Below are 27,121 nucleotides of genomic sequence, written 5' to 3' on the forward strand. Positions count from 1 at the left end.
CCCCAAAGAGGGACGACGTTCTCTATCCCTTGTACGGTGACAAATCTAGTTCTACCCCAGACTTCATATCTCTTGTCACTTGTCGGGAGGGCTTTCATTTTTTTTCTGGTCTTGCTTTTGTTTTTCCACTTGTGTTCATCTCTTGATCCCCTCTCTGCACCTGTCCTATGTTGCTTTTCTCCCTCCCTTGTATCAGCAGTTCTCTAACAGTTCACTATCATTCATATATTTCCAGCTGGTATCATTTTTTTATATATTTCATCCATTTTTTGTTTTTGGTTGTTTCCAATAGGAGAATAAATCCATCCCTCAAGTTGAGGGTTTTGGAGAGAGTGTTACTGAGAATTATGGACCTACGGGATGCTTCTATCCCATTCGCTGTATTGTAGACACACCCGAGTCAGGGCAGTAATGTGTGGCAGACTGTTAGAGGCAACAGAGAAGGATTACATTACTTCAGAGCAAACAGCTCAAAACTGAGACGCAGACATCCATTACCTCTTGCTTCCCAGAGTCTCTCAGTTTCTCGGTGGCTGTCTACGCCTCCTCACCACAGTCAGTGTGTTACTGAGTCCTCTGTTTTGGGCCACCTGACATGACCTTCATTTTTCTAGCACAGCCTCCCATTTCCCGCAAAATTCAAACTCTCTGCTTTTATTTTAGAGAGAAATTCAGGTTTTTTTATCCCCTCAGGCCATGTCTTAGAGAGAGCCTCTCTTTCAACACTCAGAGGTCACTCCAGAATTTTCCTAAACAAAGAACATGTCCTCTGAGAGGAATTTACTGAATTCTACTGAGAAATCTGACTGTCACAATTTGCTTGACAATTTACAAAACTTCTAGCACATGCACTCATGCAGATTGTTGGAATTCCCACAATTTCTGGGAAGGACTCTTCGTTTTCAGTGTGATTGTGACTTGGTCCTGGTTGCCCATTGCTAATAGTCTTGTGCTAATTAATAACATAAGCTTACTGCTCAGTCTTTGGTTGATGCCTTTGTTCTTGTGTAACTGCCTTGTTGCCATCTTGACTGCTCTTTTATTCCTCACTGGTTCTTTTCCACAGAGTTTTGTCTCTGGAAAGTGGAGCTTGAGTGGTAGACAGGCTGCAGTTGCTCGAGCATTTAACAGAGATGAGACCTGTGCACAGATAATTGTAACACAGATCGGGTGTGATTGAGTGACGTGAGATAGACAGAAAGCCCTGCAGGAGTTTAGAGATTCTTCTTGGAGGTGAGATTGCAGTTCTTAAAGATGTTTCTTTTTAAGTAAAAAATATGAAAGTAGTACTGCCTTTTGGAAACAATTAAAACAATATAGACTATATAAACTAAAACATGGAAGTCTCCTAACTGCCCCTCCTCCCATTCCCCAGGAGGAAATCCTTGTTAACAGCTGTGTTCTTCCAGAATGTTTTTTATGTACACACAGATTTATAGAGCATTTTTCTTTTTGTATAACAATAAGATTCTAGCATTCTGCATTTGTTTTTAATTTTAATTTGTTCTTTGAAAGGTTATAGATTCACGTGGTTCAAAATTCAAACACTGCAAAGGTAAAGTCTTCCACCTTTTCTCCCAGCCGCTCAGTTCCCCTCCCCGGGGGCAGTCAGTGCTGCCAGGCTTTTTCCCTCGCAGAGATGGCATCTGCGTATACGCATTGCCACCTCCTCCTTCCTTTCATTTTTCCGCAGATAGTGTCATACTTTACACTCTGGACCTTGCTCTTTTCATGTGTGTTCTGCCTTGAACGATGCGGTTCAGGTGCTAGCTGGGGTGTGTCCTGGCTTCTCCTGACTGAAGTATGAAGCCGCTTCTGAGAATCTAGTGGCGTGGAGGGAGACCTGTAGTGGGGTCTAGCTCCTCTGCATGAAGTCCTGCGCTGGTGACCTGAGGTCCCAGGGACTCAGGGCAGCTCAGCAACACCTGGTCTTTTAGCTCCTCCTGGCTTAGCGGAGCCTTGGGGGCTTATTGGCTCAACTATCTGGTTAAACCTGTGTATCCCCTTGGATAAATCTTGACATTGCTTCCTTTTCAGTTCTCTTCTGAATCTTATCTGCTTAGGAAGTTCCTCATTGCTGAGAGTAGCAGTTAAAAAAGCTGTTAGCCACGTGGCTGGGCTCCTGTTTCTGCACAGCAGGCTGAGTTACAGCTTGGTGGTGCAGATCCAGGTAGGAATTGGTCAACATTCTGAATCCTGAGCTGCCATCTGCCTTGCAACCTGCTGGGATGCTCAGTTTAGACAGCATATAAAGTTTCCTGGATACGAGACAAACCCAGGCCTATGGAAAGAGCAGGAAGGTTAAAGTGCATGGTACTCTGAGCAGTGACGAAGGCGTAACCAGGGAGCTGACGTGTTTGCTCCAACGCCAAGAATTCCAGGACAATTTGTTATCCAGCTGAAGCCAGTGTAGTTGCTACAAAAAAGCCCTGGGACAAAAACATATTTTTTCCTGTTTCCTTTGTCTTCTCACGCCCCTGATCTATTTTCTAATGCTGTAGTGAAAGTTACTGACATTGAAAACGTCTGATGGTATTTGCTCCTCTCTTTCTTGCAAGAGAATAAGAGGCTGGGCTCAGGTCAGAGCATGGCTCTGAGGTGCTGAAGGTATCAGCTTCCTGAAAGGGCTTGACAGATGCTGACTCTTCACTCCGAGAAACCACAGTTGGAGGGGCAGGGGTAAAAGCTTTAGGAAAATACTAGGTTTTATCAGGAAATATTTCACCAGACTAAACTTGACCTAAAGGCATCGATTACCCTCTCCCTTTTTCTTAAAATTTTACTAGACAGAAAGGCAGTAAAAGCCTGGCCTGTCTGATTTGCTGAGACCCATGTAGTTGTGGGATTGATCCCAGAACATCATGGGGAGGTGTGTGAAGGGGCTAAGAATTATGGGAGACGTAGTTTTCAATGGTTGTAAATTGTAATATGAAAAGCAGTTTGGGGCAGCATGGTAAGGAGAGGTGAAAAGTCTCTAGCCTGACACTGATCTACGTCCCCTCACAGGCACACACGCACACTCAGTCACACAGATAACCGACTAAATGGCCAGAAAGTGACTTTGAATTTGCTCTATGCAAAGATCTCAACTGGGTTTTGCAATATTTTTGTTTTCAGCTTTTAAATTTGGATTTATTGTTAATTATATACAATTAAGATAATACCTGGTAATAGGAAGAAAGAGAGAAAAAAATCCATTACCCACCTTGAACACTGGTGTTTCTTTGAATAATCTGTTTTTTTCTTGTATAAAAAACAGCCTGTCTTTCTACATTGTAGGGTTTTTCTGTGTATATGTATAGATATACCTTGCTTTTTTCACTTAGCATAGTAGTAACTCAGATATTTTTCCTGTATTCCTGCATACTTTGTAAATACCAATTTTAACAGCAGCATAATGTTCCACTGTTCTGAGTTTGCTTCTCCCCATTGAAAATGCTTGTTTTGCAAAAGATTTTTCTAGACTCTATAGGATAGATTTGTTCACCCCATAATATATCATGTCTGGCTCTAAATTTTAAGTGGCTGTTTCAAACCACATATCAGTCAATTTTTGTAATTAAAATATTAAAAGGATATATAAGCCCCTGAAAAGCAGAGTTAATGACATTATTCTTGCATACACATTTGCAAAATGGAAAGCTCCTTTTGGCTGATGTGATATCAGTGTTACTGGCACTCATGCCCAACAAAAGCTTCAGTTTGTTGGTCTTTAGCAAAGCCTTTCTGGAGAGAAGTCTAGTTATGTTATCTTAAAGTCTTGGAACTCTCCATTTTCAGATGACTTATACAGGGATTGTTGTCTCGAAGCCTCAGATCAGATTTGGAGGAAGATGCCCTTTGTCTTTTTTAACTCTATTCTAGGGCTGTGATGTGTCTTTGGGGACAAATAGGGGCAGGGAATATAATCTCGCTTCTGTCACCAACACACTGGCTGACCTGTAACAAGTCACTCGCCTTTTCTGGACCTCACTTTCCACATCTGTCAAATGAGAAGATTGAACTGGAAAGATTAATAAAGCTCTCTCCAGCTTGAATATCTGCAGAGTTTTTCCTGTAAATATAAATATGCCACACCAGACATATTTATATTTTTCTATAGCCGGCTGCTCGATCACTGCAAGAGGACACCTCTAGCAAGCTCTTCTGCCCCTGGATTGCCATTTGAACTTCAGTGAAGTATGTTGGAGACCAGTGTGGTATCTCGTTGAGGACTTTCCAAGGGTTGTTCTGGGCGCGGAAATCTAGCCCAGATCACTCCAGGGGACTAATCCCTGAATAATGTCCTCTGACACACACACATATTTTCTGATGTTTCTCTTGACCTTGGAACCGGTTAAAGACTGCACAGAATGTTCAATGAATTCTTATACATACTACAAGGAAGTCCCTCCTATCCTCGGCTTTTCTAAGATATGAGGCTGCCTAGTTGTGGTTTTCTATTGTTGGAGGCAGTTTAAGGGCATCCCAGTAAGACCTTGCCTGGCTGCTCTTGTCTCTCTCCACTGCAGTTCAAGTTTTCCAGGGTTCGTGGTCACAGGGACTTGGATTGTTTTGGGATCACTGTCACAGGCTTCAGGAGGAACACAAAATTATTTAGTGGAATGAGCCCAAGATTGGGAATTGGGAGAGTGGCTTCTGGCTTTGTGACCTTGAGCATGTCATTTGAAATCTCCGGGCTCAATTTCCTTATCTTTGAAGTTAGATTGCTTTCTAGAAAGGATCTTTCCTCCAGCTCTGTGGATGAGAATTTGCTCCCAGCTTTAACATGGCCCAAGGGCACTCTAGGCAGCAGTGATGATTGTCACATCGGGTACTTACCTATTCATCCCTGTTGGCCAATGTGACTCAGGGTGACCATGCTTGAGTCATATAGTCAGTATTGACAATGGGTATATGTCACCAGGGGGTGCCAGAAGGCCCTACTGTTTACCCAGAGCTAACAACCAGACAGGACAGGGCCAGCAGGTGCTAGTTAACAACCTGCGAAAGGATCAGGGAGACCTTAGGGCAAGGGCTTTGAATTGAGCTTGTGGAAATCTCATTCTTACTGGCTGGAGGTTGATGTCTGTGCTGTGGGCTCACTGATTCTTATTTGCTCATTAACCTTTTTCTCTCATTTGAGGAAATTTGTTACTGCAGCAATAGAAAACTAATACAGGAAGCAACACAGAGCAAGCAGCTAGTCAGATTGGAGCTGGGAGGGGCTGCCAGTACCCACCACCTTCACGAAACAGCTTAACTTGAAACCCTAGCTGTACTGACTGGGTCTAAGTGTTTCTGTGTTTTCCTCACACATATATCAAAACACTTCTACTACCCAGAGGTCTCATAAAAATGGGAAGGAATTGGCGGGCTGGAAGCTCAGCAACTTGGGCTAGGGGACTTTTCTCTAGAATAGTGGTCCTCAGAGTGTGCTCTGTGGACCAGCAGATGAGCATCACCAGGACTAGAAATGCAAATTCCCGGGCCCACTCCAAACTTCCTGAGTCAGACACTGGATGTGGGGCCCAGGACTGGGTGTTTTAGCAAGCCCCCCAGAGGACTGTGATGCATGCCCAAGGGTGAGGACCACTGTGCCAGGAGAGGGGCCTACAGGTCCTGATAGACAACAGGTCGCCCAACTCAGGGCAGCCGGCAGCCATTTTCTCCTGTGACTCAGTGCCCAGGCCAAACGAGCTGGTCTGGAGGGCCAGAGCACTCCTCCCCTCCAGAGCTCCCTGGGGAGTCATCTTTGTGCAGTCTGTTCATGTTACACGGGAGAGCTGCTGAGTTTGTTGAGTAGGTATTTATTTCCTTAGCCAAGACTAAGAAGATGGAGGGTAGAATGCTTTTCCATATGGCCTTCCAACAAGTCATATGACAGATGAGGAAACTGAGGCTCAGAGTTTAAGTTACTTTCCTAAAGTCACACTGCTAGTAAATGGCAGAGTCAGAATTTGGCTCCAGGTCTGTCTGCCCTCAAGTGCCCTTTCCGGCACACCAGTTGCATCTGAGTAGAGCCAGCTGTAAGAGATGGGCATTCTCAAGAGCTCCTGGCTCTTTTTGGAATTGAGTGACACTTGATCAAAGACCCCTGGATGAAGAAGAGATTGCTTCTGTCACCCTACAGGGCCAGAAACTCAGGACTTTGGAGCAAGTGTCTTGTGAAGGTTGCAGTTTGGGCTGGAGCCCTCACTGAACTCTTGACCTTGCTATGGGAACCTCCAGCTAAGCTTCCCAGAGGCTGGGAGGCAGGCCCTCTCCTCAGTTTCACACAGCAGGCATCTCCTCAGACCGTGCCCGATGCTTGGGTTCCTGTCAGAGATGTGGCAGCTGCCAGTCAATTAAGTCACAAGCCACAGCAGGCCTGAATGATAGCCTAGGTGGTCAAACGGCCAAGCAACTGCACCCAGGAGTTGCTTTGCCCTGGCCCACTTCTCATCCTTTAATCTGGATGCCCCCCACCATGCCAGACAAGACCCTCTTCCAGCAGCCGCTCAGAGCATGCCATGCACCCCTGGTTGTTATGGTAACACAATTTAGCAAATGGACGTGAAGTTTTATAAATAGCACAATTGTAGGCCAGGAAGCTGTCCTGTGCAACAGGACAGAACACAAATTCCCTGCTTTTTGAGCCGTTTCCTGGGATCGTGTGACAGGAGTGACTTCTTGTGCAGATTAAGTCGAATTACTCTCAACTCCGGAGTCTGTGTTCCTCACTTGGGTCTTGCGTCTGCTTTTTTATGTGTTTGCGTTTGTCTCCTGCCCCCACTGGCCCTGCCTTCCTGGGGTGGTGCTTCCAAGTCTGTTCCTGGGACGTTTCCTGTTCTTGGAACAGCTGCACCAGCCTGGGGTACCCTCCTGCTACTTGATCCTATAGGGAGGTGTCCAGTGGCCCTTGGCAATTTTCAGATGACCTTGTTCCTCTGACGTCATTAGATAGCTATTTTTGGCTTTGCTGTTTATGCTGCAGAGAAGTTGGGCTGGAATGGGGGAGAGGGAGAAGAGTGAAGGAGAGGCTGGTCTGGTTTCCCATTGTCCCACGGCCCTACCAAAGTAGGAGCATTTATCCTTCAACGTTAACAGAGCACCTACTGAATGTCAGGCCCTGGAGCTACCAAGTTGATGTCATAGTCTAAGTATTCTTCACTCACTCTCGAATTCCTTTTTCAGCCAGCATTTTCTTTGGGGTGTGGAGTAGTAATTAAGCACGAGGGTTCTGGAGCCAGACTCCACTCCCACACCTGTTGGGCTTGGCTTTAAATTCCAGCCCCACTGGAAGACTCTCCCTGAAACCTTGGGCGGGTTACTCCTCTGTGCCTCAGTTTCCTCTTGGAAATAAGAGTGATAATAGTATCTACCTCATAAGTTTGCTATGAAGAGTAAAGGAGATAATACCTGTGTCTAGCACATAGTAAAGACACAATAAATCCTAGTGGCTATTACTATTAACAGCAGCACCCCTTTCCGCACTAGGTCCTTGGGATACAAAGTTGGCCAACATGGTCTCTGTCTGTCTTGAGCTGCCATCTGGATCTCTAGAGCCCCAGATACTGGGACAGTGTGCACAGTCAATACAGCAAGTCAGAACAGAACACCTGCATGTGCACTGCTTTACCCTACATTGTAGGGGCACTCCAGGGAAACAAGGTGAATTCCCTGCCCTGGGAGAGCCTCAGAGCAGTGGCTCTCAACCCTGACTGCACAGCAGAATCTTCCGGGGAGATTTAAAAAATACCAACATTCTGGGCCCCCCTCTTGGAACTGGTCTGAGCTCAGGAGGGGCTCAGGCTTCCGGAGTGGTAAGAGCTCTCCAGGCACCTCCCATGTGCTTCAGGTGTGAGAAGCATGCCCAGGCTCCTAGGGGATATGTGACCTGGAAGTACTCCGCCAGCTAGCTGCACAGGTCGGACTCTGTCAGGAGTGCCTCAAAGCTGGCCCTCTGACTGGGGGTTCTCAAACATGGGTGTGCGTGAAAACCACCCGAAATGCTGGTCATTGAGACAGATTCCACAGTGATATGTTTCTAGTGATTAATCTGCTCAGAGTTACAAAGGGTCATTTAAAAAAATAAAAGGAAAATCCAGACACAGAATGAAAATCATCTCCACTCCCATACCTGTTAATATGTATATTTATATCCCTCCAGATATTTTCTCTATAAATGTTTTTAACAACAAAGGATCCTACTTCATGAATGATTTTACAATCTTTTTTCACCTAAAATGCACTGGGTGATGATTCTATAGCTTTTCCTCAACTTCATCTCTGTGTCCCTAAGGTGACCAGTTGAGTCCTGGCCACAGAGTAGAGCATTCGGTAAATAATCTTAGCAATAAAACTCGACAATTCTGGGACAGAACAGTATGTCATTTGAGCTCCAAGAGAAATCGACATCCAGTTTGTCACACAGAGTGTCCACAGACCTCCGCTTAGCAGCCATGGGTCTGCTGTAAAGACAAGGCTTCTGCAGGGCTTTCCCAGAGACCTGAGAGGTTCTGCCCGGGCCCGGGCTCTGGGGTCCAAGGTGGGAGAGGGCAGAAGACAGCCCTGAGCGGCTCCCGTTTCAGGACCAAAGGAAAGTTGTGAGGGGAGTTGGCTGGCTGCTCCCTGGAGTCAGGTCATTGCTCAACTCCCTGGATTTTCCATCACAGACGAGCCGGGAGAGGGTCAGGCCGGGAAATGTCTCCTCTGAACAGGTCCTTTTAAAGCCTCTTGGCTGGATCAATTTCCTCCCTGGAGCCAGGGAAGCAGTGCCCGGGTGGAGTTAACCCCTCCACTCCCGAGGAATTCTCTCAGAGATGGGTGAGCCTGGGAGCGCAGGCTTCTGGAATGCAGAGCCATCCAGGGCAGGAGGCCTAAGGAGCCGTGAACTCTGGCTGGAGAAACCTTCCCTCTGGTCTTGTTAAACCCAACAGCATAATTGCATCCTGCTGACCTTAATTCCCCTGGCGGGTTTAATTGGTCCTGGCATGGCCCAATTTCCTGCCCTGCCTCTGTAGAGGCAAAGAGGGTGCCTGCACAGCTGGTGCAGGGAGGGAAAGCCCCCTTTTAGGGGTGGGCAGGGGCTCTGGCAGCCCCCAGCTGGGTGGAGGAGGTTTCCCTGTGCCCCACCCCTGTGCCTCCAAGGGACCGCTAAGAAGAAGTGCGGGGACTCCCAGGGAACAGCTGGCCGCCTGTGGGTCCGGAACCAGGCCAGCCTCTTATCCCAGCGGGAGGAGCCTGCAGGGATAGCTAAGCCCTCTACCTGAGGTGTCCACAACATTACTGAGACCCCACAGTGCCATGGCTACTGTGCCAAGCACTCTACGTACAGGTGCTTGCTAAATGCTCCCAGCCACCCCGGGAGAGAGGCAACCAGGCAGAGCGGTTATGAGTGAGCCTTGGGTTCAATGGTTCACACCCAGCTCTGACGAGCCCTGTGAATCAGTTTTCCTGTCACATCTGGGAAATGGGGATGAAATAGCTGACATTTCTACAGCACTTACTAAGTACCCACACACTGTTCTAAATGCTTTATCAGCCTCCCCCTTCTAAGGAGGGTCTCGCCCTACAGATGAGGAGACAAGCGAGGGCATTTGCCCAGGCCTCGCAGTTAGTCTCAGAGCTCCACCCACAGTGCTCCTCGGCCACTCCTCCGGAGGAATGCTGTAGGTGTGAATGGAGGACACTCATGAGGTTGCTGACCCCAGGGCCTGCCCCATTTAGGAAAAGTTCAAGAAATGCTAGTTATCTGGGAATCGTAACAGTAGCAAATGTAGCAAAGAAAGCCACTTATATTGTCCCAGCCTGGACTTTGGTCTCATTGGCAGGTGGCTCTGGATAGTTTGAAGCTATGCAATAGCTGTGCAACTTCAGGGATGAGCCTGTTACCCTCTCTCAGCATCAGTTTCTGCACCTTCACAATGGTCTAACACTTGGGCCCCCAGAGTCCCTTGTGAAGATCCGATGAGCTGGGTAAAGGCTTTGGCAGAGCCAGGCCTGGCCCTTAGCGGGCACTCAATAAATGATCGGTATCGACAACCACAGTGATAAAAGGGGACGTCTGCCAGGGCCATTCTAGTAGAAAACTCCCACAAACCCAGTCCACAGCCTTGCTGGTCCCTCAGTTATTTACTCACCAAACACTGATTGGCTGGGGACACACGTGGGCATCATTGAACAACCTCTGCCCTGGAGAGGCTCCCAGACAGTGTCAGTGGTGGGATCAGCCTGGAGCTAAAGGAGGCCAGAGGAGGGCAGTCGACATTTCAAGCTAAACCAGAATATGATGTGGGGACCACCAAACAGACGGCCAGGGGGTCAGGATAATAGGCTTGGACAGGAAGCATTTCAACCTTCAGAATGCCGTGAGACCCATAAAGGGGGTACCCAGCGGGGAGGGAAGGGCGAGGAAATTTCAGGGAAGAAAGAGGACTCTGGGCTTTGAAGAAGGACCTTTTTGGTTCAAATCCCTTCCCTGTGGAGTGACTTTGGGCGACTTACCCACTCTTTTGATCCTCTCCATCTTCACCTAGAAAATAGGCTGGAAACTCCTCACAGAGTTATTATCAAGACGATGTTTTAAGAAAACACGGATAAAGCTAATAGCAGGCACTGGGAAAATGGGAGCTCCCTTCCCTTCAGAGAGCCTGGGTTCAGATCCCAGCTCAGTCCCTTACAAGCCAAATGGCTTTGGGTAAGTTACTTAACCTCCCTGTGCCTCAGTTTACCCATCTGTAATCATCCTACCCCATCAGCTTGTTGTGAAGATCATATGAGGGAATCCACATAAGAGCACTTAGGAGGAGGCCCGGTGCATGTGGCGAGTGCTACACAGGCATTAGTAAGTATTTTGGCTTCCTGGAGGAGGCAGGCTGTCAACCAGACCTTGAAGGAGAGAAATGGAGGAGGGGAGGGCCAGGCCCGAAGAGGAGGGCCAGGCAGAGCAGAAGTCGATGAGACGGGAGAAGGAGCTCCAACTCTGGTTTTCAGCAGCCTGTACCAACATGCCCAACATTTGCTCACTTAAAAAACAATCTCTCATTTTGCATAATCTGTTCACATAGTTCACGGTTCAAATAAAGAAGTAAAAGGGTGTGTAGTGATGTCTCCCTCCCACCCCTGTGCCCCAGTGTCTCACTTATCTTGCCAAAGAAGTTCTTGTGCATACAAAGTGAAAATTTCTATATTATGATGTCAAATATTATCTATTTTACCCCCTTTTGCTCAAATGCGAGCACACTCTACATGCTATTCTGCACCTGGATTTGTTTTTGTTTTTTTCCCCTACTTTGGGGGTTGCCTCCTATCTGTTCATTCACAGCTTCCTCAGTCTCTTTTACAGCAACATAACTTCCCATCGCTGAGACGTGCTGCGTTCTTGGGTCATGTCCCTCTCCCTTCTCCCATGGGAGGGCAGGGGTTGTTTCCTCCATTTGATACTTAGAGGGTCTGAGGCTTGCCAGAGTCAGGACTGAACCCAGACGCCCACTCCAGAGCTATTTCCAATGCGCTGGGCTCAGGCTAGTTTTCAAGGGCCCCCTCAGAGAAAAGCTCTGGGCAGACAGCCTCTGGGTGATGGAAGGCCCTTTGGGTCATACCTCACCCCATGCCGTCTTGGCTTGAACACCTCAGGCTGGAGCAGCCCCCGGGTCACCGCTGTGGGGGACGACCCTTGGAAAAGACTCCTTCAACTCCCTCCTTCCAGGGCGGCCACTGGAGAGACCCGGACCAGCTCCAGGGATGGACGCAAGAGCACTGACCCTCTCCCACAGGTCCTTGGGGCAGCCTCCATCTCCCCAGGAGACCAAGAAAAACACATTTTCAAAAGAAAAGGCTTTCAGGCCCAAGGGCATGTTGAGCAAGTGCCCCCAAGACAATTTCTTACCCAAAGATGCTCCAAGTAGGTCCAGATGCCAGGGCCAGGGATCGTGGGCACGGAGCTGGGCCCTGGGGCTAGGGTGATTATCCCTGGGCCTGCGGGGCTCTAACCAGGTTCTGGGGGACCCCAGGAGATGTAGCACACAGGTGAGCAGAGCCAGGGCCCAGCCTGGGCAGAGTCTTGCCTGTGAGCCCTGCCCGAGAGCCCCTCCTCTTGCAGGCCCCCTCCCTCACCCCTGTCCAAGCTAGCGATCCCAGGCAAGGCCTGCAAAAGGCTGCTCCCCCAGGGCCCCAGGTGCCCCCTCCCTTTTCTCTTCCTGCTTGTTCCAACACCACTCTCTCCCCAGTCGGTCCATGGGAAGAATGCCATGTCCTCTGAATAGGGGCCAAGAGTGACAGGTGGTGGCAGTCCAAGCTGCATGGCCCCTGGTGTAAGAGATCCTCTCCCCCGTCCCCGCCTCCCCTGCCTGCGCCCCTGCCTCCGCCTCTGCCCACCCGGCCCAATCCTTTACAACTGCCCCAGGACTGCTCCTGGGCAGCCGCCGCAAGACAGACGGCCACCAGGTTGCCCCTCTCTGCTCCAGGTACCTCTCTCCCTTCAGTCAGCTGGCCGTGGCCTCCTCTCAGCCAGACAAGAGGAGGAATCCAACAGCCCGACACACCTCACTCTTCTTTCCGCAGCTAGAAATACTTGAGTTAGACAAGCAGAAGCACACGCCTCCCTACCTCATGGCGACAGAAAACGGAGCAGCCGAGCTGGGAATCCACAGCCCGTCAACAGGTGCTAAGCTGGGGCAGGAGATGGAGGGTGGAGCTTGGGAAGGGGTGTTTGAATCCAGGGTTGGGCCAGGTCCTCAGTGGGAGTTCCGTGCCTGAGGCCTCTTCGTATGGCACATGGGGGACCCAGAAATCAGAATTATCGCTGGGTAGGGTAGGGCTGGGCCAAGGGTCTAGAGGAGCCCTCCTGGAGAGACTGGGAGAATGTGAAGCCCCCATGGATGGTATCTAAACACTCAGAGCAAGGGATAGGGGGCCTCAATGCCTACCAGAGGACCAGAGGCCTCCCACACAAGGCCTCCAAGGCCCTGGCAGCCCATCTCTAGATCCCACCAAGTGGCCCCAGGGGCTCCGAAGGAGAAGCATTTCCAAATTGTTGCCGGGGTGGGGATCTGGGCCCAGAGTTGGTCTCTGGCCAGCCTGGCTGGGGAAGGAGGGGAAGGTGGGTGGATCCTGACCGGCGTCTCACCTCCTTTGCAGACGAGGCACCTAAAGGGGCAGCAGGAGAAGGACCCCCAGCTCCAGAGAAAGACCCTGGTCCCCCAGACCCAGAGAAGGAACCTGGGCCCCCAGACGCCAAGAAAGAACCTGGCCCCTCAGATGCAAAGAAAGAACCTGGGCCCCTAGATGCAAAGAAAGAACCTGGAGCCCCAGAAGGAAAGAAAGAACCTGGAGCCCCACATGCAAAGAAAGAACCTGGAGCCCCACATGCAAAGAAAGAACCTGGAGCCCCAGAAGGAAAGAAAGGACCTGGAGCCCCACATGCAAAGAAAGAACCTGGAGCCCCAGAAGGAAAGAAAGAACCTGGAGCCCCAGACACAAAGAAAGAACCTGGAGCCCCAGACGCAAAGAAAGAACCTGGAGCCCCAGAAGGAAAGAAAGGACCTGGAGCCCCAGACACAAAGAAAGAACCTGGAGCCCCAGAAGGAAAGAAAGAACCTGGAGCCCCAGACGCAAAGAAAGAACCTGGAGCCCCAGAAGGAAAGAAAGGACCTGGAGCCCCAGACACAAAGAAAGAACCTGGAGCCCCAGAAGGAAAGAAAGAACCTGGAGCCTTAGATGCAAAGAAAGAACCTGGAGCCCCAGAAGGAAAGAAAGAACCTGGAGCCCCACATGCAAAGAAAGAACCTGGAGCCTCAGAAGGAAAGACAGAACCTAGAGCCCCAGAAGGAAAGAAAGAACCTGGCACTCCAGAAGGAAAGAAAGAACCTGGAGCCCCAGAAGGAAAGAAAGAACCTGGAGCCCCAGATGCAAAGAAAGAACCTGGCTCCTCAGATGCAAAGAAAGAATCTGATCCACTCCACATGAAGAAAGATGCCAAAGCCCCTCCCTTAGCAAAAGGAGATGGTGCCCCGGCCCAGCCCTCACCTAGCAGCCAGGGCCCGGAGGGAGAAGGTGACCTGGGTGGGGGGCCTGCGGAGGGCAGTGCTGGGCAGCCGGCAGCCCTGCCCCAGCAGACTGCAACGGCTGAGGCAGGCATCAGGAAGCCCAGTGCCGAGCAGGGTACCTCAGGCAGCCAGAACCCTGCAGAGTCCAAGGTGCACAAGAAAGAGGCTGAGGGCCAAACAGCAGCCAGGAGGGGCTCACCGGCCTTTCTGCACAGCCCCAGCTGTCCTGCCGCCATCTCGAGGTGAAGGTCCCCTGCCTGGGAGCAGAGAAGGGTCCTGCAGCTCTGTCCCCAGGGCCTGTGCTTAGCTCCTGTGTCTTGGGCATCGTTGTCATCACATTCAGTGCTGGATTGGGTAGTTCTGACATTCGGCTCCTCTGTCCTGGGCATTGGTCTGACCTCCTTGTCCCGCTGCAGAAACCAAGACCTCATGATAGTTCATAGAAGCCTGAAATGTCAGACGGGAGAGGTCCTCAAAGACCTCTTCTCTGGGCGTCTGGAGTCCAGACTTCCCCTTACTCTGTGAACTTGGGTCTAGCCAAGGGCAGGGCTGAGATGCAGGAGGAAAGGAGAACACTTCCTCTTAATATAATTATCAGTGTAATACGGAAAGATGACTAACAACCGGATTGGTATATCATTACTAATACTTGCATAACCATAATCTAGCACCAGGCTTAGGATGGAACCAGTTATACTTACCTGAATGCTAATTATGTTAATGAGGTTATTAGTGATCTTTTGTAAACCACAACAATAACACCATATCAGTTTGATTTGTGTATTAATATCAATTGTATTGCCACAGTTTTTATGCATCGAGAGCTACATAATCTCCCTAATTGAATCCACATAATGGTTAACCAAATCAACAATCCTACTAATAGTTATTAGTGCTTTGGTAGTCAAGATAATGACCACAGACATTTATGTTATTATTAACATCCCTCGATTTTGCTGAAAGTGGCTTCAGATACATTATCCTGGGAGTTTGGGATGGGGAGCAGGGTTGTATCAACTCCAGATCGCAGATGAGGATCTGGAAGCATCCTGCTGGAGGCCGCAGAGGGGCTGTGGCTGCTAAGGGTGTCACTTCTGTGTTCCCCCCTTCTAGCTCTGAGAAGCTGCTGGCTGAGAAGCCCCCAAATGAGGCACTGGAGCTCATCTTTGAAGGGGTGCCGGAGACCCCTGGCCCCACAGATCCTGGGCCAGCCAAGGCACCAGAAGGAGGGAAGAACATCCCGGAAGGCAGCCAGAAGGAAGCAGAAGAGAAGGCCCCAGGCCAAGCTGGCCAGGCTAAGGTGCAAGGGGATACCTCGAGGGGGATCGAGTTCCAGGCTGTTCCCTCGGAGAAATCGGAGGTGGGGCAAGCCCTCTGTCCCACCGCCAGGGAGGAGGACTGCTTCCAGATTTTGGGTAGGCCAGGGGCAGGTGGGCGCTGGGGCTGCCCTGGGGCTGAGGGAGGAGGGAAGGGACCCCCATGTCTCCCTGTTCAGAGGACTGCACTGCTCTGAGCCCTGCCTCACCCAGGCAGATCCATGCAAGTGTCACACAACCCCAGGAAGTACAAGTTCCTATTCCTTTTTGATAGATGAGAAAATGGAGGCTCAGAAAAGGGGAAATGGAGTGAGTGTCCAAAAATCCATAGCTGGGACGGGATTTGAACCTGTCGGAACAAGCCTGGCTCCAGGGCTCACTTTTGACTTTCTTCTACTTTGTCTAAAATGGGGTTTTGAAAAAAAATCAGTCAGGTTATTGGACCAACACCAACTCTCTAAACAGTGGAATATGAAGTCAGTGTGTGGAAGGGCTCGAATGCCAGGCTTTGGTAGTTAAACTGCGTTCTGGAGGGGCTGACAAGGGTCAAGGGAGCCACAGAGGGTTGGTGAGCTGAGGAGCACAGGTGTCTGTGTGCGGGAGCAGTGACCAGGGAAGCTGGGCACGTGAGATGGATGGGGCAGGGCTGTGGAGTGGCCTTAACTAACGATCAGACAAGGAGTCAGTGGATTATTCAGCCGGCACCAGGGACCCATGAGCATGAGTGAGCTTGGCCAACAGGTGAATAGGGAGAGGGCCTGGGCAGGGGTACGACAGGGTTGGGGGTGGGGTGAGATGGGGTCAGGAGAGCCCAGAACGTCCTGACAGCCCCCCTTCTCCAGGCCGAGGTGCCCTGGGAGACCCGCCAGCCTGCCTGGTGAGCGGCACAGAGCCACCCAGACAGGGTGGGAGGGCCTGGCGGCTGGGCGGCAGCCAGGAGCCCTGCCTCCTCCCCTAGCAGAGCAGCGGCAGAGACCTCCGCCCCGCCCCGCCCCGCCCAGAAATCACATCTTCGGGGTAACGGGACCTGAACAACCTCCAAGAGCCGTCTGATTTATCGCCATCCCGGCATCCCTGCAGCCTCTTACTATTTATAAAGAGGTTTCCATTCCCGATGACTCAGCCTGTCGGCCGCCAGGGCCCGCTGTTCCCCGTGGTTGCCGCTAGGTGGCAGCCTCTCCCTACCAAACATCTCCGTCCGTGTCTCCTCCCTCGGCCCAGATTGGATGCCCGTTCCACAGGTCAGGCCAGCTTGTGGTGGTGTTAGAGGGGACCGTGGGCAGGTCCCACCACCTACCCCATCATTCAGACCTAGCAACCCCGATCTAGAACTCTACCATGATAGTTGCTTTTTTTTTCTTTAATGGAAATGCGGACAGCTTGGGATGGAGTCTTCATACCTTATAATGTGGGAGGGTCGAAGTCCAATCAGCCATCCCCTTTGTTGTGCCGGGAGCAGCTGAGCCCCCTCTGACAGAGGCAGAGGCCTCCCAAAGCTATTCTGTGTGTTGGTGGCAGAGCTGAAATTGGAATCTGGGTCCCCTAGCCCATATCCTGGAGCCACCTGTCCCCCAGGTATCACTTGGTGAACTTCCCTGGATGGGGACTCAGGCCAGGCAGGAGGGGGTGGTGCCAGCGTGAATCCTCAGCAGCCCCCAGCACTGACTGTGATGGTTCTGCTCTGCCTCCCCAGATGATTGCCCGCCACCCCCAGCCCCCTTCCCCCACCGCATCGTGGAGCTGAGGCCCGGGAATGTCAGCAGTCAATTCAGCCTGAACTCCAAGGAGGCGCTGGGCGGGTGAGAGCTGGGACCCCGAGCCCCTGGCCCACAGGCAGGAGAGCACCGAGCCCCCAGGGCCTCATGTCTTCTCCATTCAAGGCCCAGACACACCCCAAGTGGACATGTCCATGTGGACATATTACTTCTATGGGGTCACACCCGTTGTACGCAAGCTGTTACACAGGCTGATATGCACTCACGTCACTGTCACTCAGACACACCATCAGTCACTTGGTGTTTCCTGCAGGAAACACACGATATTTTACTGTCTCTCAGTTTCAGGCACCACACTCACCCTCTCAAGGTGATTCCTGCTTTGTAAAAAGCCCTGAAGCTGCCCTCCCCAGGGGCCCAGAGCCCCAGGGCCCCTACCTGCCACAAGCCTGTGAGCTGTCACCTCAGGGGCTGTCCTTCGGATGGGCCTACACTTCTTGCACCCCTGGTTTGTGTGATTCAGCCGTTGTCCCCACAGCAGAGCTCACAGCTTCAGGAGGGAGTCAGGGCTGGCTGGGGCGAGTGCCCCCATCTCTCAGATGAGGATCCAGATGAGAACAGAGCCCAGGGCCCCCTCAGCCCTGTGCCCCTCGCACCCCCCTCACTCCCAGCCTCTTTTCTCTCCAGCGGCAAGTTTGGAGCAGTCTGCACCTGCACAGAGAAAGCCACAGGCCTCAAGTTGGCAGCCAAGGTTATCAAGAAACAGACGCCCAAAGACAAGGTAGTGGGGGCTGGATCCTAGGAGGGGGAGGGGATCCTTCGAGTGGGTGCCTCTCAGCTCACTCCACCCCCACGTCTGCGCTGGGACCCTGGCGTGTGAGCCCTGATGCGCTGGAGGTGTCACACAGATAGACAGACAGCCCTGCCCCAGGGCCTGATGCCCGAACCGTAGAGCAGACCCCTCAGTTAGTGGACTTATCTTGGGGACTTCCCCTTCTAGGCATGGGATCTCTCTGCCCTCTGTTTGGTTCAATTCAGCAAACACTGATGAGTGCAGGCTCTGGGCCAGGCCCCGGGCTGGGCAGTGGGGGGCCCAGTGTGAAGCGAATGTGGGCCCCGCCCTCAGGAGAGCCAGGGTGTCTCCAGCACTCAGCCTGGGCATAGTTCGGAGGAGGCGAGGGCAGTGTTTGTTCAAGGAATGAATGAATGAATGAATGAATGAATGCAGGTAGAGGCCACAGGGAGTGAGGGAGCCGGGTGTGTGAGGAGGTGATGACAACCTGGAACCTGTGTAGTGAGAGCTGTAACTTGGGAAAGCTAGGGCAGGGGCAGAAGGGGGCAGAGGAGGATCCGACCCAGCCCTGGGGTCAGGGACGCATCCTGAACCTGCGTCTCCTGAATGACGGCTCTGAAGAAGGAGGAGCTATTTTCCAGTGGAGAAGGCCAGAAAGAGAGTTTCAAGCAGAGGGGCCTGTGGAAGGAAAGGCCTGAGGGCCGGAATGGCAGGCACCTGCTGGGAGCCATTGAGCTGAGCTGGGGCCGAGGAGAAGTGAGGTTATGGGCACTCTAGGCAGGGCCTGCACGTGCGGTGGCGCGGAGCCCAGAAAGAGCCTGAGAGGCAGCTCCAGCTGCGGCAGCCCTGCCTTCTTGTCATGGCGCGAGGCACATCTGGAAGGCACGAGTTTTCTGTGGCTCTTTCTCTGCCTCTTCCCCTTGACAGCGCCTGGGCCTGTACCATTGACTGCTGGGTCTCCAGGCCTCTATCATGGACCTGGCTCAGCGTAGACGCCCAAGACACATGTGCTGTCTACACTAACTGGAGGCAGCGACTGGTTAAGTGATTCCTGAGCACTTCTTCCGCCATTCACTCTTCCAGGTGCTAGGGAAATGGCAGTGAACTAAAAAAGTCCCTGTCCTGGTGGGCTGACACGCTAGAGAAGAGGGACAGATGGCTAGAAAGCAAACAAAACAAAAGGCATAGTCTCAGGAACTGAGAAGTGCCGGGAAGAAAAATAGAGCCGGGTAAGGGCCAGGGAGTGTGGGGCTGAAGAGGCCTTTCAGATAGGGTGGTGAGGCCAGGCCTCTCCGAGGAAGTGGCCTGGAGGGTGAGGTAGGAACGAAGCAGTGGAATAATGGAGCAACGGAGCCACTGGGGGGACGATACCACGCTCTGGGGGGCGGGTCTGGTTTGTAGGATTCGCCAATTTCTCTGGTGTAAATATTCCTGCCACGGCTGATTTCAAGCTACCAGTGTGACAACTGGCTTGCCAACTTTCTGAAAGTGACAAATAATGGCGGCTTAGACTAGGTAGGCAGTGGTGGAGGAGGTGAGAAACTGTTGGATTTGCAATCTAGTTTGAAGGTAGTGTCAAAGGGTTTACTGATGGGGGGGTGGGAGGAAGCGAAGATAAGAGAGGAAGCTGGGATAGCTGCTAACTTTTTGTCCTGCCCACCTGGGGCAAGAGTGGTATCCCTTTAGCTGATGGGCAAGCTGAGGCCAACTCGATTGTGGGGAAGAGGCATCAATTGTTTAATTTTGGGCATGATAGGTTTGAGATGCCTGTTAGACATCCAAGGGGAATGGCAGTTAGGCCGTTGGAGATCCGGGCGTCTGGAGTTCAAGGCAGCACCTGGAGGCGGAGGCATGTACTTGAAAGTCCATCACAGTTGGATGGAATGTCAAGTCATAGGACTTGAGGAGAATGACAGGGAGACTGTAGAGACGGGAGGGATGAGCAGGGACCACTGGGTCCTGGGGCATCCCCATCTTTAGTCAGGAAGAGGAGAGGAAAACCAGTGGAGGAAAGGTGAGCCACCAGGAATGGCGGGGTGGCGAGCACACAGGCTTGGAGGTGGGGAGAGGAGAGGCAAGGGGCCAGGGAGGAGGAGGCTGGCAGTGGTCTGTTCAAGGGCGCCGGTGCCACGGATGGAGGGCAGAGAGTGATGATGCCCAGATGGTACCCCTCACTCCCCCGGTCCCCAGGAAATGGTGATGCTCGAGATCGAGGTCATGAACCAGCTGAACCACCGCAATCTGATCCAGCTCTATGCAGCCATCGAGACCTCTCACGAGATCGTCCTGTTCATGGAGTAGTGAGTGCCAGCAGTGGGGGCAGGGGGCTGGGTGGGGGTGCCAGTGGGCCCAGAACCAAGCCTGTAGAGGGGTCTGTGCACACAGCATCGAGGGCGGCGAGCTCTTCGAGAGGATTGTGGATGAGGACTACCAGCTGACTGAGGTGGACACCATGGTGTTTGTCAGGCAGATCTGCGATGGGATCCTCTTCATGCACAAGATGAGGGTTCTGCACCTGGACCTCAAGGTACTGGAGCTGGGGCCTCCCAGAAGGGGTCGGGAGCAGCATCCTACCACCTGAAGTCAGCGTCACAGCCAGCCATGCCTCCATCCTCCAGTCATTCCTCCTCTTCCTCCATCCATCCTTCCATCTGTAGACTCAAAAAGGATTTATTGAGCACTTACTAAGTACCAGGAGCTGGGGATACAACAGAGAACAAAAAAAGACTTGGTCCCATTCTCAGGACTCCTGGTCTAGGACTGGGTACTTGTTGACAGGGTCTCTTGCAGTCCCGTGAGCCCCCAGCTCAGTGTCTCACACACAGAACTTGCTAGTAAGTGTTGCAAAAGCATTTGCCTCAGGGCCGGCCGCCGACAGGCACTGTGAATGTCCGTTTATTCAACACGTATTTATTGAGGGCCCACTGTATGCCAGGCAGTGTTTTAGGTGGTGGAGAGCCAGTGGTGAACAAAATAGATAAAAATGCCTGCCCTCATGGAGCTTACCTTCTAGAAGGGGGGTCAGAAAAACGAATCAGTACGTATAGTGTCAGCGCAGCAATACCTACGTGATAGGCACTAACAGAAATGTTTAATGAAAGAACATTTATGTCCCTCTTCTGACCTTGCCCGGTACCTTGCACGTGGCAGGTCAGGGGGAGCAAATAGGGTTTATGTGTCACACCAGCTCTGATCAACCGGTAGTGGCTGCCTGGAGCTTGGTGACGTGGGCATGGTGTGGAGTAGGCGGGAGCAGCGTCCTCACGGCAGGTGTTAATGTCTGTGGGATAAGTGGCAAGGCCAGTGGAGGAGTGGAATATGAACGCTGGGTGGGTAGGGTTAGCACCCACAGCTAAGTGGCTAGTCCTTTCATTCACTCATTCAATAGACATATACCAAGTACCGGCTTGTGCGCTGTGCTGGGCACGGGCCTTGCCATAGGAATGACGAAGGACACACCCCTGTTTAAGGGGGTCTACAGGGTTTGTCAGGGAAACAGACATTTATAAAATAATAACCAAATGAATAGATCATTTGAAACGGTTCAAAGTGTGGGGAAGTAGGACGTGAGAGCAGTGGGGAGACGTACAAGGTGAACTTGGAGAAGCAGGCACAGGGCGGAGCTCAGAGGCCTGGAGCAGCCCAGGAGACGCTGGGGCTGCTGCGGCCTCACCCTGCAGCGAGCTTCTGAGGGCTCAGGGCTGCACAGAGCGCCGGCCCTCCCTCCGGCCCCGCCGGGACAGGCGTGCCGCTGTCATCCCCGCTGACACGCGGGGAAGCAAGGAGGCAGGCACATGGCTTTGAGGGGGCCCAGTGTGGCAGCAGGAAATTCAGGGACTGTTGTAACAAGCCGGGAGAGAGGTGACGGGCGCTGGACCCAGAGTGGCAGTGGCGGGGAGGGAGTGGCCAGATGATGGGCACATTCCGCAAACAGAGCAGAGCTGGGGTGCTGATGGTTTGGAGGGACTGGGGGTTAGGAAAGGGGAGGGCAGGGGTGACTCCTGACTCTGCGGTGCCTTGGGAGGCCTGCCCTTCCCCCGGGAAAGCCCTTTTCTTTGGGGGTAGAGCGGGGTCCCCAACCAAAACGTAGTGCCCTGGGAAGAAGCTCAGCCACAAGCCTCTGCATCCAAGAATGTGCTTTTTTTCGGGATAACAATAAGTTTTTCATCAAAAAAGAGGTTTTCACAGTCAAGTAAGTTGGGTGAGCCATTTCCCAGGCCTCCCAGCTTCTCAGGAAGTCCCAGCTCCTCCAAAAGGAGGTCTGAGTCTGTCTTGTTTCCCCGGACCATGGACCCTGGGCCCTCTCTTTCTTCCCTGTCTTGGTGGGACGCCAGGTGGAGCTCTTAAAGTCTTCAGGAGCCAGCTGGGAGTGAACGCGGCAGCTCGACAAGGGCCCTCAGAATGCCCCTCCTTAGAGGCTGCAACTCAAATGCCCACAGAGCTCCGAAAATAACGGGACCGTGTAGGGGCCGGGTTGGGGTGGTGGAGTCCCGGGGTCTGGAGGACTTCCGCCCCATCTCAGGGGCTCAGCTGCCACTCAGTCCAAGCAGTGTGTGGCCGTGCGGCTGGGGCTTCCGGTGTTTGAGGAGGTGCTCAAAATCAGGAAATCAGGAGTTTTGTGCGAAATCTCCTGCCTTTTTAAACATTGTTAACGATTTAAGATGTTTCTGCCCTGCAACCTCGGATTAGTCCTGTGTCCTTGTGTTATATGAAGAGGAAGTGGAGGCCCAGGGCGGGGAGGGACCAGCCTCACAGTAACTGCATTCACATGCTCACCTGAGCTTGGGCCCCAGGAATCCGGGGGGCCTTGGCTGAGCACCTACTGGGTGCCTTTGTTGGACCCTGAGGGTGGGGAGCAAGGAGGCCAGGAGAACATGGTCCCTGTCCTGGAAGAGCCAACCCACTCGTGTCCCGTCTGCCCCAGCCCCTACCTCGTGGAGTGCGCTATGGGTCGTTGTTGGCCGACGGCAGGCAAAGTGAGGTCAGGAGACCAATGCTGGACAGTTGTGGAGTCAAGTCCTGGCTCTGCCCTTACTTGCTGGGTCACTTCTGTGTCGGAGCCTCAGTTTGCTCAGCTGCGAGATGGGGATGGATGGCGACAGCACCTGCCTCGTAGAGCCTGTTGGGAGGACTGATGAGCTAGCGCTGGAAAGCAATGACGCTGGCCCTGACGTCTGGTGGGTGCTGTCGTCTCTAAGTGGCGAGAAGGAGCAGCTCATCTGAGAGCGCACACAGAGCAGCAAGGAGCCCTCCGCTCCCGAGGGCCTTCCTCTGGGAGCCCTGATCTGGTGGTTTCTGTCTCGGTCTCTGGTCTCTGGAGCTCTGGCCCTGAACTGTCCTCCCCCCTGGGGCACAGCCCTTCTCTGCAGCCGTCGCTTTTTCCATCCTCAGAATTGCTAGGACACTGTTGTTTTCTCATGGCCTTAAGTGAAAGGAAATCCCCCTGAACCCACCCAGAAGCCTTGTGCTGCAAGGACTTGTATGAGTCCCTCTCAGGCCCTCAGGATCCTCATCTGTGCCTGGAGCGGGCAGGCCCCAGGGTCTCTGATAGCTGCCCGTTCTGGCAGCCTGGGCCTCTGGTTCAGGGAGCCTGGGCCTTGGGTGGACCTGGATGGGGAGGGAGGGTGAGCTAGGTCAGAGGCCAATGCAGGCTGCCCCCTTGTCCTCAGCCAGAGAACATCCTGTGCGTCAACACCACGGGCCACTTGGTGAAGATCATCGACTTCGGCCTGGCACGGAGGTACCGCCTGGGTGGGTGGGGAGGGCAAGGTGAGCCTCTGAGGTGGGCAGGGGGCAGGGGAGGGGCGGAGGGCACCCAGGAACGGGCTGGGAGCTGTGCTCTGAGCTCTTGGTCTCACCCTAGGTATAACCCCAAAGAGAAGCTGAAGGTGAATTTTGGGACCCCGGAGTTCCTGTCACCCGAGGTGGTGAATTACGACCAAATCTCCGATAAGACAGACATGTGGAGTATGGGGGTCATCACCTACATGCTGTGAGCCCTGAGGGAGTGTGGTGTTCTCGGGGTGGGGGCACCTGGGTGGGCAGCTGAGCCAAGATTGGCCTTGGGGTCCCGGTGAGGTGGTCCCACTTTCCCACTCCCCCAGTCAGGGGTTTGCTGGGAGTAGGGAATGCTAAGGAGGACCAGGAAAGGGGCACCGTGGACCTGTTTTATAGATAATATGGTAATGTGGTATAGATATGCAGTCGGTCATAATTCGAATAAACCAAGGCCCCGAAGGGCATAGTGTTCTGGCCCCGGGCTCTGGAGAGCAGAACTTTGACCACCCAGGGTGGGCGCAGAGGGGCAGTGGGCATTTTTTGTGTACTCATCATTCCTCTTCTTCACTGTAACTCTGGGAAGCTGGGATGATTACGCCCATTTTACAGATGAGAAGAGTGAGGCTCAGAGAGGGGAAGTGACTTGCCAAAGGTCACCCAGCCAGATTCAAACCCAGGTCTGTCCCACTGGAGAGGCTGGGGGTCTTTACAGCACATGGTGCTGCATCTTAGGATCTGCCCCCATCCCCTGACTCGCCAAGGGTGACTCAGCATCTCCAATCTCGCCTCCCTGCCCCCTGCCATCCCCTCCCTCCAGGCTGAGCGGCCTCTCCCCCTTCCTGGGAGATGATGACACAGAGACCCTAAACAATGTTCTATCTGGCAACTGGTACTTCGACGAGGAGACCTTCGAGGCGGTGTCAGATGAGGCCAAAGACTTCGTCTCCAACCTCATTGTCAAGGACCAGAGGTGAGTCTCTCTGCGGGACAGGAACCCCGTGTGTGCGGGCCCAGTGTGTGTGGGTGCCATCAGGGCAGGAGCAGGCTGGCTGGGCTCCTGTTCCTCAAGGACGTGCTGCCCACCCTCACCGCGCCCCCGCCCCCTCCCCCCCCCCCCCAGGGCCCGCATGAGCGCTGCCGAGTGCCTCGCCCACCCCTGGCTCAACAACCTGGCGGAGAAAGCCAAGCGCTGTAACCGCCGCCTCAAGTCCCAGATCTTGCTTAAGAAATACCTCATGAAGAGGCGCTGGAAGGTACTGCTGGACCGCGGTGGGGAGTAGGGCGGGGCTGCGGGGCAGGAGGAACCCCTGGCACCAGGCCCCACCAGCCCTGCCTTGGCAGATGCTGTCGCCCAGGCCAGGCCTTGTCTGGAAAACAGTGTTCGCTTTTCTCTCTTTGTCCTGGGCTGTCTCCTGACCCTCCACCCACCCCCTCCACCCTGGGGAGGGGCGTCCATCTGGGGCTCAGGCTCAGGAAAAGGTCTCTGACCCCAGCCCAGGCCTCCTCCCTTCATTTCACAAATATTTATTGAGTGTCCACTATTTCTAGGCACTGGGGATATGCTAATGGACAAAAAGCTAAGGACTTCAGTTTTTGTGCACTTACTTTCGGTTGGAGGTGGGGAGTTATTAAAAGAGATCAAGGAAGGGCTCTAGAAATAAGTGAGGATGGTCAGGAGTGCAAAGGGAGAGGTTGTACCTCTAAATAGGGGCGTCAGGGAGGGCTCACTGAGAAGGAGCGTGTGAACAAAGACCTGAGGGAGCTGAGAGGTGAGCTGTTCCAGGACTGGCAGGGAAGAGTGTCGTAGGCAGAGGGAACTGCCAGTGCAAAGGCCCTGAGGCAGACACATGGTTGATGAGTGTGAGGAGCAGGTAGGTGGCCAGTATGGCTACAGTGGAATGAGCAAGGGGGCAGGGGAGATGAGGTCAGAGAGGAGCAGAAGGCAGAGCATGAAGGGACTGTGACCATGGTGAGGGGTTTATCTTATACTTGGAGGGAAATAGGAGCCATTGGAGCATCTTGAGCACAGCGGTACTCTGGTCTGGCTGACCTAGCTGTTGAAGGAGGGAGGGAATCCTGGAGGTTGCAGTGTCATGGCGCTTCCTGTGGCCATTTTGGGCACTGCACCCTCCCTGGCGTCTGGCCCTTCTGGAACAAAGGGGACCTTAGGAGATGCTCAGCTGTCCCACAGCTTCTCCCCTGCCCTGGTGCTGACCAGAACCCCTCTCCTTCATCCCCCAGAAAAACTTCATTGCCGTCAGCGCTGCCAACCGCTTCAAGAAGATCAGCAGCTCGGGGGCCCTGATGGCTCTGGGGGTCTGAGCCCCAGGAGCAGCTGAGGCCTGGACGCAGCCCCACAGTGGCCAGGGCTGAGGCCACACAGCCCAGAAGGCCAGAGCAGACAGGCCAGATCCCCAGGGCGGGCTGGCCGGGACAAGGCTGCGCCAGGCTGGGAGGCTCGGGGCTCCCCACGCCCCCCGCGCAGTGACTGCTTCCCCGATGTGAGCCGCTCGGATGTGGCCTGACCCCATCCCGCTAACGCCTCCCCGGACAGGCCTCTGCCCAGCGGCCACAGCCCAGATGCACGGGCCGTTGTTCCCTGCCTGGCTCCTCCTCTTGGAACTGCTGCCCTGGTGACCCCTGCTTGGCCCCACCTGGGCATCCCCAGCCTGGGCTTGCTCCTAGTTGGAGTGGGAGGGCTGGGGGTCCCAGCGTGTGGGGCTTCTGCGGTTGTGGCCAGGAGGCTCGTGGTGGGGCAGGAAGGCAGCAAGGCCGGTTCCTAAGGCCCAGCTGCCCGGGCAGACAGAGCAGGCTTTGTGAAAGAGGACCTCCGTGCCCTCACCCGCCTCCCCACTCCCAACAGATAAGGCCTAGCACACACCATCTGGCCCAGGCCCGGCCCCCCGCCCACCTTCCTCGCGACCACCAACACACAGGAACTCCGGGCGAGAGAGAGGACGCCCGGCCCAGGCCTGGCGGAGAGGGAGAGGGGAAGCCTGGGGGACACAGGAGACCACCCCCGAGCTTGCCTGAGGGCCAAGCCGGCCCAACCGCCACTCTGGGCCCCCCTCCCAGGGGTCACCCACGGCCTCAGATGAGGGGGTCAGCAGGCCCAGGAGGAGGGGGAAGGCCGTCAGGCAGCCCCCAATCTGCTCTCAGCTTGTGCCTTGTAAATAAATGTACAGGTTGGACGTGGCCTCCTTCTCTGTGCGTGTGTGCACTTGGGTGGGGTCCCAGGTGGCCACCAGCCCTGAGCGCTGCTGCGGGCCAGGCACTTTAGTGATGTCCATCAGCGTGGGGTATGGTGGTAACCGAAGCAGCCCCAGGAGCCAGGCTGCCCAGTGCGTGATCTGGGCAGGTTGCTTCCCCACTTTGTGCCTCCGTTTCCTCATCTGTGAGAGGGAGGTCGGAGCACCAGCCAGCGTTTGTTGAGTGATGACTGTGAGCCAGGCTCTCTTTAAGCACTTGCGTGTCTATTAACTCCTTCACTCCTCACAGAAAGATGATGAG

General features: G+C 53.4%; 1 protein-coding gene and 1 long non-coding RNA gene across 2 annotated transcripts in view; one reads left to right on the top strand and one right to left on the bottom strand.

The window, feature by feature from the left end:
* LOC139040317 (uncharacterized) overlaps nt 1-11,985 on the bottom strand; it is a 66,682-nt gene extending 54,697 nt beyond the window's left edge. Inside the window, exon 1 of the long non-coding RNA XR_011494609.1 lies at nt 11,852-11,985. This is a non-coding gene — a long non-coding RNA (uncharacterized lncRNA). The remainder of the gene's footprint in view (nt 1-11,851) is intronic.
* A 286-nt stretch (nt 11,986-12,271) lies between these two features.
* Nucleotides 12,272-26,807, top strand: MYLK2 (myosin light chain kinase 2). Its single transcript, XM_044748024.2, has 13 exons — nt 12,272-12,428; nt 12,526-12,625; nt 13,102-14,251; nt 15,123-15,424; nt 17,019-17,124; nt 17,728-17,821; nt 20,024-20,133; nt 20,219-20,360; nt 23,503-23,573; nt 23,697-23,825; nt 24,429-24,581; nt 24,732-24,864; nt 25,853-26,807. The coding sequence occupies exons 2-13, from the start codon at nt 12,574-12,576 to the stop codon at nt 25,931-25,933; spliced, it is 2,523 nt and encodes an 840-aa protein (XP_044603959.1). The 5' UTR covers nt 12,272-12,428; nt 12,526-12,573; the 3' UTR covers nt 25,934-26,807.
* Nucleotides 26,808-27,121: the final 314 nt, after the last annotated feature.

This window comes from Equus asinus, chromosome 15 (assembly GCF_041296235.1).
Source record: "Equus asinus isolate D_3611 breed Donkey chromosome 15, EquAss-T2T_v2, whole genome shotgun sequence".
Taxonomy (NCBI): domain Eukaryota; kingdom Metazoa; phylum Chordata; class Mammalia; order Perissodactyla; family Equidae; genus Equus; species Equus asinus.